Here is a 16,519-nt window from a genome sequence, read left to right as displayed (position 1 = left end):
TATTTGTAGGTGAGTTATTAAAAAATGAAGAAAAATTATTACTTTGCATTTGTCTTTTCCCCTTAGGAATTAGATACACTGCAGCAACAACTAGATTCACTGAACATAAAGAAGGAGAGCCTAGAAACTGTGAGTATGAGTCATGGGAGCACTTTCCTGTCACCGAGCTCTGAGAGATAATTCAGGGCAACATTGACCACACTCATGCACGCAGCAGTTTACTAACAAAAGTTCAGTGTATTTTCTTCCCATTCTGGACCACAGAAGTCTCAGATGGGCAAGAAATACATTATTTTTGTTATTATTATTATTTTTTAGTAACTACTGTATACAAAGCAAATCACTGCCCTACAGTACTATGCAAAAAAAAAAAATGTAACAGTAGTTTAGATACACTGTAAGAGACTAAAGCCCTGTAAAGAGGAGGGAGGTAAATCATTTGAGGGTATAACACTGGATTTTCCTTTTTCTTTCTTTTTTTAATTTTTATTGATTCTTTGTGGATTTCATGTCATACATTCCTATCTCACTTATCTCCTTGTTTCTGCTTTTTTTTTTAAAAAAAAAAAGTTTTAGTTCACAAAATAAAGGCATGTATATGGTTTTAAAACTGAAAAAAATATATGGCATAAAAATCTTTGTTTCTTACCCCTTTCAGGCAGAACTACTTTGACATTTACTTCTTCCTTACCCAATTTTGTGAGCTCTTTGTGCATATCACCAATATGTTTATTTAATCTTCACAGCTATCCTGTAATCCTAACTATTTTTTTAATTGTGGAAAACTTCAAATGGGTTTCATGTTTGGAGTTGTGATATGGCACCTGTAGGGGACCCTGGTCCCCCCCGCCCCACATTAATACTATCTTCTTGACTCTGTTTGCCTAACTTTAGAGCTATTCTTCGTTATTTTAAATTAGAGCATTGTATAATATTTATGATTAAAACAGCCTTGCAAATGAATAGATTAGTTGTTTTCAGGGGTTATTAATAATCTCCATTGAAAATGTACATTTTTAAGAAAATATTTATTTTATGTGTAGGAGTGTTTTATCTGCATGAATCTATGTGCATGCCTGGTACCTGCAGAGGCCAAAAGCAGAGTATATAGTTTCACAGATCAATTGCTCAATAAACAATAGGTTCAAATGTCAATATATTCACCATTATTGCTGCAGTCACTCTAGTTCTTTTTATCTAAAAGAATTTGATAACATCTGTTTTATTTTAGTGGGGTGTGTGTGAAAGCGGAACTGTAGTAATCACACAGCAGCTGTTGTACCTGCATTCGTTTCTTGGTGTTCCTGTGACAAGCGGTCTCAGACTGGGTTAATAAAGCCATAAACATTTATTTTCTTGTGGTTGTGGAGGTTAGAGTTGTATGCCAGCAGAGTCTGTTCCCTCTGAGACTCTGCAACGTCCAAGTTTCTTCCTGGTCACCAGTCTCTGACAGTATTCCTTAAGGCAGTGCATTCCCTGCGGTTGTACCTGCGCTGTCAGTTGGCATTCTCAGCCTGGGCCCCAGTGTCTGTCTGAGGACACCAGACACGTTGGACTAGACAGCCTCGTGATTTTATCTTAACTTTCTGCCTCTACAAAAGACCAACTGAAGTTTTCTTTTTTTATTCTCAGGAAATAGCACACTCCCAGGTAAAACAGGAGGCTGTATTACTACATGAAAAACTTTATGAGTTAGAGTCCCATCGTGATCAAATGATTGCAGAAGACAAGAGCATGGGATCACCAATGGAGGAGAGGGAGAGATTGCTTAAGCAGGTAGGGGGAGAAAGTTTGTTTATTTATTTTAGACTGCATTTCTCTGTGTAGCACTGACTGTCCTGGGTCTCATTCTGTAGACCAGGCTCAAAACTCAACTCAAACTCAGAGATCTGCCTGCCTCTTCCTCCTAAGTGTGGGATTAAAGCCATGCACCCCATCTCCCAGACATTTATTTGTTTTAAGAGCTTTGAATTAAGCAGAAAACCAATGTGATTATTATCAAAAACCAATAGTTAGCTTCATCTCAATATGAAATACTGAGCCAAGAAAATGTCAAAAAATCTTAGTTTCTTAAATAACATGGTTTTGAAGTAAATACTCATTTTTTATTTTTTGGTGCATATTTTAGTCATTGTTTCATGGATACTTCTTTATTGGTGATTTAAGTGGTTAGATAATCTCAGTGGAAATAGGTTCTATTATTTATATTTATCTCTACAAAAAGAAGTATTCCAAATCTGATGACTCAGTGGTATCCGTGTCTTTCTGAAAAGAATGGAATATAACCGTCATATGAAATTATATGTGACATAATCATGTGTCATGTATTCCGTAGCATTCCCCTACTTTTTGGTTGCTTTAATTTAGCTGTAAGTTACAATTACCACGTTTATGCTGAGATATGCTGACATATGCTGAGTCTAAGACCCTTTGAAGAACTTTATCTTCATATAGGGCAGAGATCTCTCCAGGAACTCTTCTGAGGTCTTTTATTTTTATTTTTATTGTGACTTGTGTGTTTTTGGAAACTTATGGATCAGTTCAGTGACTGTGAGAATCAATCTTTCTAGAATGTTCTAAATCTTGGTTTGTACGATGTCTTAACAGATAAAGGCTCTTGCTGCTAAGCCTGGTGGCCTGAGATTAATCCTAGGAACCTGTGTGGTAGAGGGAGAGCTAGTTTCTGCAAGCTGCCCTCTGACTTCTATACTGCACTATAGTATTATTTATAATAGTAAATAAATTACAATGTAATAAAATTTAAAAAATTTTAATCTAAAACTTTAGAAATTCATTGCAAAGAAAAGATTTGGGACAGGAAAGGATACAGTACTCTTTAGTTGGGTTGTTAGTTCAACCTGAGTTTATATGGGACTTGGTGTCAAACACTTTTAATCCAAGACTTGGGAGGCAGAAGCAGGTAGATCTCTGTGAGTTTGAGGTATCCCTGATCTACATAGTGAGTTCCAGCACAGCCAGGGCTACATAGAGAAATTTTGTCTAAAAAAATTGAGTTTAAGATAATTTAGGATTAATAAATGCATATATGTGTGTATACATACATATACATACATATATATAGCATGTGTATCCCAAGTACTACATTGCATGGTATAAATGTGCCCTAAAAGTTACTTATAGTTTTTCTGAAATTTGATTTTACTGGGGTTTCCCAAATCTGGTAGCTGTACTCTAGGGTGTAGGAGAGTCTGAGGAATTCAAGATACTTACTGTTAACTCACCCGTGTTGAAAGATATGTTAGCCTGATAGAACATGGTAGATCAGTGTCCTACTTAGAGTTTATATAGCTAGGATGAAGCATTATTACTAACAGCAACTTGGGGAAGAAAGGATTTATTTCACTTAGGCTTCATAACTTAGTTCATCATCGAAAGCAGGCAGGGAAAGAACCCAAAACAGGGCAGGAAATCTGGAGGAAAATAGGAGATGATGCAGAGGCTATGAACAATTGCTGCTTACTGGCTTGTTCCCTACAGCTTGCTCAGTCTGCGTTCTGAACCAAGAACCACCAGCCCATGGATGTCCCTATCTACAGTGGGCTGAACTCTTCTATATCAATCACTAATTAAGAAAATGCCATATAGACTTGCCTACAGCTTAATTTTTAAAAATTATTCATTTATTTATTTGTTTAGAGACAGGTTTCTCTGTAGCCCCAACTGTCCTGGAACTCACTATGTAGCCCAGGTTGGTTTTGAATTCACAGATATCCACCTCCCTCTGCCTCCTGATAGCTGGCATTAGAGGTGTGTGCAGTCACACCAGGCTGTCAGCTTGATCTTGTGGAGGTATTTTCCCAATTTAGGTTCCCTCCTTTCGGATAAGCTCTAGCTTGTATTAAGCTGTCATAAAACTAGCCAGGACAATAGGTAAGAGTGTATTTGACAGAGAGCAGGAATCTGTGAATAGTTTCTTAGTGATGTTTTCTTTCAGATAGTCTAATAATGAGTTATTCTTTAAATGCTGTTTTCTTTTTATGCTTGTATAGGTTAAAGAAGATAATCAGGAAATAGCCAGCATGGAGAGACAGTAAGTACCTTTGAACCAGGACATTTTATATTCATTCATCTTTCAGATTACCTCCTAAAGCTTTAATAGTACAATCATTATAGGCATTTTTCCTGTAGTTCACACTAATGATTTAATATTTATTGAACTTCAATTTTCAGCTTTTAATTCTCAGTCATTGCTTGGTATAATTGCTTTGAAAAATAGTCTTAAGAGATAGCTTATGTAAGTTATATATTTAAAACATACAATTCAGAGCTTGTTGTTATATTTACAGGTAGACAACCAGCACCACCACTTGAGTCTTCCCAACAAAATTCCAAAGCTTTTAGCCATTGCTTTCCTTACCCTTCCTACTCTATGTCACCATAGATTTGTCTATGGATGTTTGATATGTGTAATCATACAGCTGTTGGTTCTCTGTGGCTACATGCTTTCATTTAGCCTAACGTTTTCAAGGCTCATCTGTGGTTTAATCCCAGTTAATATTCTGTTGTATGCATATGATATGTGCTATTTATTCATCAGTTAATAGGCTTTGGCTTATTTCTATTTTGTAGCTATTAGGAATCATATTGACTTGAACATCTGTGAGCTAGTTCTGTAGGGGTTTTTATTTTTACTTCTCTGTGTTAATGTTCAGGAGTTATAAATGTTCAGGATTGCTGGCTTATGTGGTTACTTTGTGTTTTACTTTATAAATCATTTAGATTTTCTGTCTTTTTAAATTATCTGTCGTTTCATTACAGCCATGCCACTGAATGTGAATTACTCTTTCTGTGACTTTCACTTGCAAATAAATCCTTGATGGCTCATGGTGTTGAGTTTCTTTTCATGTGCTGTTGGCCATGTGTATATCTTCTTGGAAGAAGTGCTTACTAATGCCCTTTGTTCATTCTCATGTGAATTTATTTTTGGTGGTATTGAGTAAAGTGAGTTCTTAATATATTCAAAATACAATCCACTTACTAGACACATGATTTAAAAAATACTCATATTCTATCAGATGTATTTTTTGTTGTAGTTCTGGTAGGAGAAAAGTTTTTAATTTGATAATGCTCATTTATGTTTTTTTCTTTTGTTGCTTCTAAAGTTCATTAATATTTTTAACAGGTTAACAGATATAAAGGAAAAAATAAATCAGTTTAGTGAAGAAATTAGACAACTTGACATGGATTTAGAGGAACACCAAGGTAATATATGTGGTATATTTTTGAATTTTTAAAACTGTAATTAACATGTATCTATACAGATTAATTGTTAATTGTGATCTCATTGTCTTCTTAAGTTTTATTATTTCTCTGTGATTATTTTTAACTTTTAGTTACTGTAATATATTTACCAAGTATTATAAGTAGTATTAAAACAATAACTCTAATTGACTAAAATTTTAAGTAACCTACTGATTGTGTAAGGCAAGTATTTAATTTTTCAAAGGAATTTTTCTTTTTCTAGTGAAGAAGGTGACAGGTAACAAATCTCACAAGCAGCCCAGAGAAATTTGATTTTCTGGTAGGGCACAGTTATGAGGGAACAAGCGCTGATTGTCCCGATTTCCCCCAGCTGAGGCCTTAATAGTAGAAATTCTGTGGTGGGAGATATGTGTGGGAGAAGAGGTGTGGGGGCCGTGATTCCTAACCAGTTTACTCTTATTTTAAACAGTTCCCTTAACTGCAAACTAGTACATTTTTCTCTTGTAGTAACAATGACTAATTGTGTCTTCTTACCAGTTAGTGGAGGACGTCAGGGTAATTCACTACTAAATGACAGTAGACAGTCACAGGAGGGAAAAGAGTGCCTCTTCTTCTTCTTCTTTTTTTTTTTTCTTTTGATTTTCAAGACAGGGTTTCTCCGTAGCTTTTTTGGTTCCTGTCCTGGAACTAGCTCTTCTAGACTAGGCTGGCCTCGAACTCACAGAGATCCGCCTGCCTCTGCCTCCCGAGTGCTGGGATTAAAGGCGTGCGCCACCACCGCCCGGCAGAGTGCCTCTTCTTAAATGTCGTTTTTACTTTGGTTTTAAAGATAGTATTTAGCCTTTTTGTCGTCATAGAAATGGTATTTGTTTCAGTACCTGGACAGAGCACTTAGAAACCTTTGAATCCTAAATAGTCCATTTTAAACCTGTGAAAGCTCTGAGAAATTAGCAATTTGCTAAATTCTCTGTTAGAAAATAGTAGACTAGATTTAAACCAGAGTTTTACTGACTCTAAAGTCTTAGTTCCATTGCCAAAGCCTAAGTTTGATTTTCTTATTCAAAGTACTTCATTTGTGAAATTACAGTGTTCTTAGAAACACATAGTTCTATCTGCATGTGGTCACTAATGGTCTCAATAAGGTTTCTAAAGGCAGGAAAACATCAGTTTAGGTAAGTCAACTTGCCTATGTCTTAGTTTCCTGATCTGAGAAGTGAGTATAGTAGTGATGTCTCACTAAGGTTTATGTATTAAATGGCATTTGTGACAAAGAAAGGCTTATAAGATAAATTAATACTAAGGTCCTGTTAATTTAAAATGTTTTCATTAATAAGATTATCTATATTTATTGTTTGTAGCATGTTCTGAAGTATGTATATTTAATGGTTCAGTCAAGCTACAAATGTATTACTTCACACATTATGTAATGAGAGTGACTCAAAATCCACTCTTCATGATCTTTAAGAATATACTACATTGTCGCCTGACATGGCAGCACACACCCTAAATCCCAACACTCGGGAGGCTTACATTTATACTAATGTCTTACAGTGGATCTCTTCAATTGATTCTTATCTCACAAAATGTTATATATTTTGTCTGTTATTTTATTGTTGCTTTTTATATTTGTAGATCTATTCTGAGAAATCTGATGTTTTAATTTTAGAAACTTTACAGATTGCATCCTAAATAATTTCCTTCCTAAACTATACAGTTTTCTTTCTACTAAAATGATGTATCTGGGAGGTAAAATTTATTACTAACTGAACTTGTAAGATAAATGGAATATGGAATGCTTGCTTTTTGCTTCTGTTTTCCTTTTTTGTTTCAAACATTTGTCATTTTTATTAATGTAGAATAAAACAATCCGTAATTGTGTAATAGTGATAAAAGCATATATAAGTATATGTAAATGTATAATATAAACATAGATGCATGTATGTATATTCACAGGTAAGTGTATTGATGTCTCCGAGATTTTTGTTCCCACTGCTCTGCTGTGATCCTTCTTGGTTATTGCAACAACTCGGGGGTTTGTAGAAGGTGACTTGTTAGAAGGTTACTTGTTAGTTCAGGACCTCATTACTTTCTGCCTGAACTATTGCAGTAGCCTCCTCACTGGTTACCCCACCTCCATTCTTGCCCCTTCTCAGTTTTTTACAATATAATTCTACAAAATGATTTATGTAAAATGTGGCTCAATGTCCTTTCCTACTTAAATATGGTTCACCTTGATGCACAAGATAACAGAATTTTTGTATGTCAAATTTGTTCTACTTTAGTCTGATTCTGTCAGCCTCCTGTTCATCCCATAGTCATCTCTGCTCTGCCCCCTTTTAAACCAGCTCTTATAGGATTTATGCTTGCTGAGAACTCACTCTATACCCCAGGCTGGCCTCAGCTTCCCATGGCAAGGATTACTGATAGGAACCGTCATGCAGCTCTGTAGCAATCTGTTAATGACAGTCTCCTTCTGCTACCTTGTATTTCTCATTATCATTCATTCAACTATATTAGACTTTAACTGTTTGCTTTCATTTTTTTCTTTTTAATTGTTCTTCTGTTCACCGGACTAAGTTCTTATCCTATAAGATTTAGCACAGGCATCCTCTTACTGAACATAACTCTGAACTTCCTTCCCTAACTAGTTTCTAGGCTTAGCTGAGTAACTTTCCTCCATGTTACTAGACCACACTGTGTATTACAGTTGCCTACTTAGCAACTGTCTTCCTTCTTAGCCTGTAAGCCCCCCGAGGGCAGGGACTTCTTAACTTATGTCAGTAATCTAGTTCATCAACACTGTATCTGGGAAGTAAATGCTTGTGGGATAACCTAAACGATCCATAATTTAAGAGTGAAGGAATTATACACTGAACTAATGGTGAAACTGTTCTTTGGGTCCTCTCATTTTAGGATATAGGTTTGCTCTCTCTAGAGAAAGCTTGACTACAAAGATTTTATTACTTTCCAGAGGATTCCTATTTTGGATTCATGTTGTACAATAAAGTGGTATATTTTTGACTATGTCTGCATTTTCACCTGAGATAATTAATTTTGATTGTCAACCTGATTTAATTACAAAGCACTTAAATTGGTAGCGAATGTAGGAGAGTGTTTTCTCTGGTAACCATCTTAGGCGCAAGATCAGCTGAAATGTGGACAGTCCTGTCCCATACGATGGGGACCCAAACAGCATAGATGTTTCTCTGTGCTTCCTGGCTTACATTATGTGTGCTGTTCTGCTCCTCCTAACCATGATGGGTGGACACCTCTGAAAATAAGCCAAAACAAATCTTTTCTCTCTTGTTTTGTTGTTAGAAGTGAAAAAAAGGAAAAAAACTACCATAGACAATTGGTACCAAGCTGGGTGTGTTGATACAAGTTGATAGTCTAGTATCCAGGAGGCTGAGGAAGGAGGATTGCTGCAAGTTCAAAGATAACTTTGGCTACATACTGAGTTAAAGGACAACCTGGGTTACAGTGTCTCAAGTTCCTTTTTACTCCCCCCCCCCACCAAAAAAACTTTCTGAAATGGAAGTGATCCTTAAGCCTTTGGAATTTGTTTGTAGGAGGGATTTAGAAAAGTTTGAAGAAATGATCTAGAGAATGCCAGGGATACTATAATTCTGGTAGGAACTAAGAAGAGCAGGATGTCCAGAGAGCAGGGATGCAAATAGAGTATGCTCGAGAACTCATGATGTTTTAGATAGGAACAGGACTTAAATCATACATATTTTATTCTGGCAGTGAACTTGGCAGTGCTTTGTCTGTGTCCTGAGATTGTGTGTGATGCTGAATTGGAAAGGACTGACTAGTTAATTGGGGAGAGGGAATTTCAGGGGAAATCAGCATTCAGGCGGTTGTGTAGCTTATGCTAGCTGCCTTTTTTTTGGTCAAATTGACAGTGAAAATTGTGAGCAAAAAGCAGAGCAGAAAGATTTGAAAACTTGCCCTGTCTCCAAAATAGCATGTAAAGTTAGGGTCAAGGAAAGTGTGGCCCTTGAAGAGATTACAGCAGCTTGAACCACCAAGTAAATGTATCTTTAATTGTTACTTTTTTGTTTTTAATTAAGTGCTTACTACATAGTCCACACTGGCCTTAAAATCTTGGTGATCTTGCTAATAACTCAACCTCCCCAGTTGTGAACCAAATACTTTTTTTTTTAAGTTTTTTTTGTTTTGTTTGTTTGTTTGTTTGTTTGTTTTGTGACAAGGTTTCACTGTAGCTTTGGAGCCTGTCCTGGAACTAGCTCTTGTAGACCAGGCTAGCCTCGAGCTCACAGAGATCCACCTGCCTTTGCCTCCTGAGTGCTGGGATTAAAGGCATGCACCACCACCGCCCAGCCACAATACTTTTTTAAAGTGTTACTTTTGTCTGAGCAAAGGAAAGTATGGAAAAATCATTGTTTCCTTGAGTAAGACTATAATAAAATGATGAAGTAGAGTATTAATAGGATCCTTTCTCTCAGGGTATGTGTGTATGTATATATATATATATATATATATATATATATATATATATATATATTGTAGTCCTTTTCACACACACACACACCCACTCCTGGTGCTAAGGAGGAAATCAGGGCCTCGTGATAGTCACTTGCTTTTGGGAAAACAATTGCTAGGAAATGTTTTATTTTCATTATAAATTAATACTTGAGAGTTTACATTCCATGCTTTAGTCTTAGTTTTATCTTTACTCTTTTACATTAAATAAATTCTGATAATAACAGTGTTCCCATTATAATGCCTGCCCAAACCTTTTGTGGAATAGGTGTTGAAGACAAGTAATTATCCTTCTGTGCAGGATTACTGGGTCTTTTGAAATCTGGTCTTCAGCTTTACCCATTGCTAGCTTAGGCTGAAGGTTTTTCAGGTCTGCTAAATTGGTTTTCAGTTGTCCATCTGTTTCTATTTTCCAAATTTTTATATCTACTGTCTTCTCTTTCCCATTCTTGGGAGTTTATACTTTAAATGTAAGTAAGCAAACAAAACTCAGCTTTTTATTATAGCTATAAGAGGGCTTGGAGAAGAGTAATTATTAGAAGTGGGTATTTAGCTGACCATGGCGATGCACTTCTTCAGTCCCAGCACTCAGGAGGTGGGCAGATCTCTGTGAGCTGGAGACAAGCCTGGTCTACATAGTGAGTTCCAGGATGGAAGTGTGTCCAACTACTGTCTTTACTAGGAAGTCACTAATTAGATATTGACTTAGAATCTTTAAGAGTTCAGTCACCTTGAGTGTGCTTCATTCTTCTGGTTTTAAATGTTTTTGTAGGTGTGTGTGTGTGTTTAATTGCAAATGACCATTCTTATAAACTTTTATTGAGTTTTCAGTTAGCCTCAGTCACTCTTTCCTGCTCTTAAAATTATTATTTCTTTTATCATAATATTGTAGCAAACTCCTATAATCCTAGCAGTTGTGAGGGAGAATCAAGATTTCAAGTTCAAAGGACATGGTACAAAGTAAAACCCTATTAAACAAAACAGTGCCTAACCTGAGTGTGGTGACATGCCCCTGTGGTCTCAGCTTCTCAGAAGGCTAGGTCCAAAGAAGCTAGGCCAGAGGATAGCTTGAGGCCAGGAGTCAGAAGGGACCCTGAGCAGTGTAGTGAGACTGTGTTATATCTATGTGATACATGTTTGATGTAATGGATTCAACAATAAAAAACCATATATAGTAAAGAGTTGTCTTTTCAAACTCATCTAAGTCTTCAGAGGTAATCATTGTTTATGTTTAGTCTTTAATTAGATTTACTTTCAATTTATAAATGTATTTCTAAATGAAGTAAAAGTATATAGTTCTTTTAAGCTTCAGTATTTTATTTTTAACATTACTTTCCTTTCTAGTGGCTATGACAAAATACCCTGAGAAAAGCAACCTAGGGAAGAAAGAATTGATTGTGGTTTAGTGGAGGGGATGTACTCCGTCATGGCAGTGGGAGCACGGGGCTAGCCCGGCATTCAGGAAGCAGAGAAATACACTTCACTTGAGAGCCATGATGATCTAGGACCAGGCTATACGACCCCCAAAGCCTGCCCGGATGCATTTACTTCCTCTAGCACAGCTTTGCCTTCCAAAGGTTCCATAACTCCCCAAACAGTGCTGCTAGCTGGGGACTAAATTTTCAAGCATATGACCTTGTGGGGATATTTCATACTCAAAGCACAAAAACTATATAATGTACATCATTCCACATTGAAGATGTGTTTCATTTACCATTAGGAGCTAAAGGCTCAAGAATGGCGTCTGGTACATAGTAAGCGCTGTGACAACCATTAGCTGCCATTGCAGTTGTGGTTGTGTAATATTCATTGTTTCAGTCTTGGCATTAAGGTTGCATCTAATTTTTCTTTATCAAAAATGCATGATGGCATATCTTTAATCGCAGCACTTGGGAAGCATATGCAGGTGACTTCAAGTTCAAGGCCAGCCTGGTCTATGTAGTGAGTCTGTGGACAACAAGGGCTATGTAGTCAGACCCTAACTCAAAACAAAACAAATAGTGGTGCCATAGATATTCTTGTACATTCATGTTTATTAACATGTGTACTCCACAGATTAAATTTCTACAATGAAATTTTAGTCAGAATAATTACTACTTTTAATTTTGATAATTTCTCAAAGGATTGAGCTAGAAGTAGTATGTGGACATTGTTTCTCACCAATGCAAATTATATAAATGTCCTAGTTTTTGTTAAAGTAATGTACCCACTTCATGACAATTCCAAACTCCTGTGACTATTGCCAAGGCCTGAATGTGCAGTTTTACCAAGATCCATAAGGTGGGGCTAATTTTCTGAGACTCTGTAGATTCAAGTTAACATACACAGTTAACAAAGTACAGCCACATTCACACACCTTGCAAGAAGAGTGTTTGAGCATAGTTCTTAAAAGGTATGCCTTCATTTGGAGAATCCAGTATTACCCCAGATTTGGATTAGACAGCATGATAAATATCATGTGATTACTAATCTGTCTCAGACATAAATATCTGATATGGAAGTGTGGTAGATATCATAGACATGCACATGAAGTATGTAGGGCCTATGAATCACTCTTTTAACATGAGATAATTACTTATAACTTATTCCATAATGCATATGTAGCTTTGAATAATCAAAATATACACACTTTGCCTGTAGGATACATTTTTTATGCAGGTTATCTGTGTAGCTCTGTCTAACCTGTAACTTACATTAGATACTTCTAATACAGATAGTTCATAAGGCTTGTTTTAGGAGTCTTGTTCGTAGCAGTATACAGGTAAAATAAAAAAATTAAGGCAGAATTTTTGTATCCCGCAACTAAACATGTCTTGACTTGAGTCTACACAGTGCTGCCTAAATAAAAGTTATTCATGGGGGCACATGCCTAAATCTCAGCATTTAGAAGATTGAGGCAAAAGGATTGTGAGTTTGAGGCCAACCATGGAACTGGCAAGGGATGGGTATATCACTTACAATTTCTACTTAGCGCTTGAAGCCAGTTCAGGGTCAACCTGAGTCACGCCATAAATTTCTTGCTTCATGAATCCTTCTTACATACCCTTGAGTAGTTTGTAGGAATTGCCCCTCACTAATGCAAGCTATATATATGCCACCTCTGAGGCAGCAGTGACATAAGTAATTAGTAAATGCAAAATCCCTCCTGCCTTAACCTCTCAGAAACTGCCAATTCTTAGTATATATTTTAAAGTGTACTTTGTAACAGCTCAGGGCTGAAGGGAAACATCTCTGCCAAAACTTAAATTATTTTGCAAGTAGGATGATGCCTAAAGTGAAAAGTTGGTTTAAATCATTTATTATTATTATTTTCAAGACAGGGTTTCTCTGTGTTAACAACCCTAGCTGTCCTGGAACTAGCTCTTGAAGACCAGACTGGTCTCAAATTCACAGAGATCTGCCTGCCTCTGCCTCCCAAGTGCTGGGATTAAGCATGTGTGCTTTCATTTTTATGTGCTCATAGCAATTTAAAAGTTTTTGAAACCGGCATTTATTGCTTACTGCTACATTGACGGAAAAGACGTAGGTTGAGGGGAGGCTAAGTATAAAAATGTAACATGGAGGGGCTGGCTTCTTGGGGTTTATGTCCTACCCAGTTCCCCACAGCCGGCAAGCCCCAAAGAAAATCACACAGAGTCTACATTAGGTTATAAAACTGATTGGCCCATTAGCTCAGGCTTCTTATTAGCTCTAGTAGCTTATATTAACCCATTATTCTTATTAGCCACATGGCTCAGTACCTTTCTCAGTGGGGCAGCTCACATGTTGCTTCTTTGGTGGTCTGGGCAGGAATGGGAGGAATCAACTTCTTCCTTCCCAGAATTCTCCTGTTCTCATTGCACCATTTCTACTTCCTGTCTGGTATTCCTGCCTATACTTCCTGCCTGGCCAATCAGCGTTTATTTAAAACATGATTGACAGAATACAGACAATTCTGCCGCACCACATGTAATTTAGTAGGATATCCAAGCTAACTGAAATTGAGATAGGAAAATTGTCGTGACTCACTAAATGCATGAAAATGCCAGAGGGGGTCTGAAATAATAACTCAATATAAATTAATGGGGTTTCACCCCCAAAGTCTCTAAGACAATAGTTTGCATGAACAAAGATTGGTTATATGGACTGTAGAAAGTAGTGGTCTTCTTGAAAGATAATGAGCAAGAAGTCATTCGTAGTAGAGATGAGAATGGTAATAGAGAAGCTGCTCCACAGGAGGAACAGTAGAAGTGAGAGGACTAAGAAGTGGTGTGCCTCAGAGAACCTGGTACAGAAAGAAACCGATCAGATGCTGGACAAGACTGCTCTATGGCCATAAAGGAGAAAGATTTATTGTAAATATGGAACTGCTTTGTGGCTATCTCTCACGTGGTAGAGAATAGCTAGAGGTGGTGGGGAGAGTCCAAAGCTGCCATGGCTACCTCTTGGGAGCAGAGAGAAGTGAGAGGGTGGGGGAAGCCTTGCATGTTAATAAAGGGAGAGTACATGCAGGGAGGCAGGCATGCAAGCCAGATCCCACAGGACAGAGCCAGTTCCCACAAGTCATTTTCTGACCTTCATACATGTGTTGTGGAACACATGAATGCACACAGACAAATATACATGTAAAAAATGGATTGAGAAGACTCAGGTTTAAATAAGGAAGGAGGGGGAACCCATGAGAAGACAAAGAACAGTGTTTTAAAAGAAAAACTGCTTTAGTCAGATCTGTGAAGTTTATCTGTACCATATAGTAAGATACAGAACATAGATGTTGAAGTTTTAGTGTCTGGTATCCTTCTGCTTCTACACCTTTTTAGCCCTTTAGCTCCTGTTCCTAAAGGTCCTTTTTAATGCCAGCTTTTAACCAGGAATCCCTGTAGAAATAGCTCGCTATTCTTTCCATCCCTTTTGGTGTCACTAGGCTTTGTTCGAGGAAGCTAGGGATTGATCGACTGGTGTGAAGAAACTGATTTGAAGCAAGCTCAAATTTATCCTTTCTCTATTTGATGCCCTAGAACATGGAGTTGTAACAGTCTTCCTCTGAGAACAGATCTGTACTGCCGTAGCTCAGTGTTTGTCACGGTGAAATAACCCACCCGTTTGTGAGGCTGCTCTGTCCTTTCCAGCTTTGGATTTTTGTTCCTTTAGACATGACTTTCATATTCATTACACTCAGTATGTTCAACTTTTTCTTCAGTCTGTTCCCCTTTGCAGTTAATGCAGCTGTCTTCAAGTTTCCTGAGTAGAATCTTGAGAATCACCCTTGGTTCCACTTTCTCCCTTGTCACTCTGGCTCTTGATAATCGAGATAAAAATCCACAAACTTCTCTCCTAATTACCCTCATACTTCTAGCAGCTTTGATCTTCTACCCAGACTTTTGAGACATGTAACTGGCCTTCCAGCTTCCAGTCTTTTGTTCTTTAGGCTAAAATACTTCTCAGTAGTTTTCCTTTTACTCTCCTGCTTCAATTCTTCAGCAGGTGGAGGAGAGCTGGCTCAGTGGTTGAGAGTGTGTGCTGCTGTGCAGAAGGCCCGAGTTCCAGTCCCAGTGCCCAGGATGATTGGCTAGCAGTCATCTGTAAATTCAACCCCAGGCCTTTTGCTTTAGTGGATACCTGCGCTTATGTACACACGTGGACACACACACACACGTAATTAAAGTAGTTTTTCCAATAATTGTTCTTAGTTAAGCCCAAATTCTGAGACATGGTTTTTAGACGTATTCATAGTCTGCCTCTCATCTTATTGTTGCTCTTCTGTTTCCTGTTCTCTGCGTTAGCCACGCCACTCTTAATTCCTTGTGCTGTTGGTACCAGACTTGAGATCACAATCTGTGTCCCAAGAAGCCAAGCTTGACAACTGATTCTGTGATTATACTTGCATAGTCATCATCACTTCCAAATTTATGTATTGGTCAGATTTTTTTCTTTTTTCAGTTTTAAATTTTTTTTTTATTCAACTTACTTATCAACCACTGTTTCCCCTCCCTCTCTTCCTCATGCTCGACAACACTTTCCCCCTACTGTATCCTCCCATCCACTCCCCAGAAAGGGTAAGGCCTCCCAGTGGGGAGTCATTGAAGCCTGGCACATCAAATTGAGGCAGGACCAAGCCTCTCCCCACATCAAGGCTGATCAAGGCATCCCACCATAGTGAATGGTATGCAAAAGGTCAGCTCATGCACTGGGGATAGATCCTGGGCCCACTGTTAGGAACTTTTCTTAACTTGAGCTCTCTGCTGACACAAAAATCCCAATCAAGCCAAATGACAATGAGCCAAATTTAAGGATATCCATTTAAGGCGGTGGGGGGGGAAGTAGACGGAGAGGGGGGGGGGCGACAGGGACAGGGACGGGAGGCTGCCTCATCCCTCTCTGGGGGAAGGGCCAAGGTTTTGGCAAGCACAGGGGCGGGGCCTCCAAAGATGGAGGCTAGAGACTGGACTTAACACCCACAAACAGACCAAGCCACACAGTTGTCACCAGCGTGGAGAGGGCCTAGTTTGGTCCCATACAGGATCCCCAGCTGTCAGTGCAGAGTCCATTAGGTTCCACAAACTTGGGTCAGCTGTCTCTGTGGTTTTCCTATCATGATCTTGATACCTTCACCCCCTTGCTCATATAATTTCTCCTCTCTCTCTCTTCATCTGATCTCTCAGAGCTCAGCCCAGTGCTTGGCTTCATCTGATCTCTCAGAGCTCAGCCCAGTGCTTGGCATCTGCTTCAGTCAGTTACTGGATGGAGGTTCTATCATGACAATTAGGGTAGTCACTAATCAGATTACAGGGGAAAGCCAGTTCAGGCACCA

General features: G+C 38.0%; 1 protein-coding gene across 2 annotated transcripts in view; it reads left to right on the top strand.

Moving 5' to 3' along the window:
* Ift74 (intraflagellar transport 74) overlaps positions 1-16,519 on the top strand; it is a 75,884-nt gene that overhangs the window by 34,876 nt on the left and 24,489 nt on the right. For both annotated transcript variants that reach the window (XM_057784438.1, XM_057784437.1), the window contains 4 exons: positions 67-129; positions 1,633-1,776; positions 4,011-4,051; positions 5,144-5,223. In XM_057784438.1, coding sequence (XP_057640421.1) covers positions 67-129; positions 1,633-1,776; positions 4,011-4,051; positions 5,144-5,223 — 328 coding nt within the window. The remainder of the gene's footprint in view (positions 1-66; positions 130-1,632; positions 1,777-4,010; positions 4,052-5,143; positions 5,224-16,519) is intronic.

The sequence above is a fragment of the Chionomys nivalis genome, chromosome 11 (genome assembly GCF_950005125.1).
Source record: "Chionomys nivalis chromosome 11, mChiNiv1.1, whole genome shotgun sequence".
Taxonomy (NCBI): Eukaryota; Metazoa; Chordata; class Mammalia; order Rodentia; family Cricetidae; genus Chionomys; species Chionomys nivalis.
This window is presented reverse-complemented; position numbering and strand designations above follow the sequence as displayed.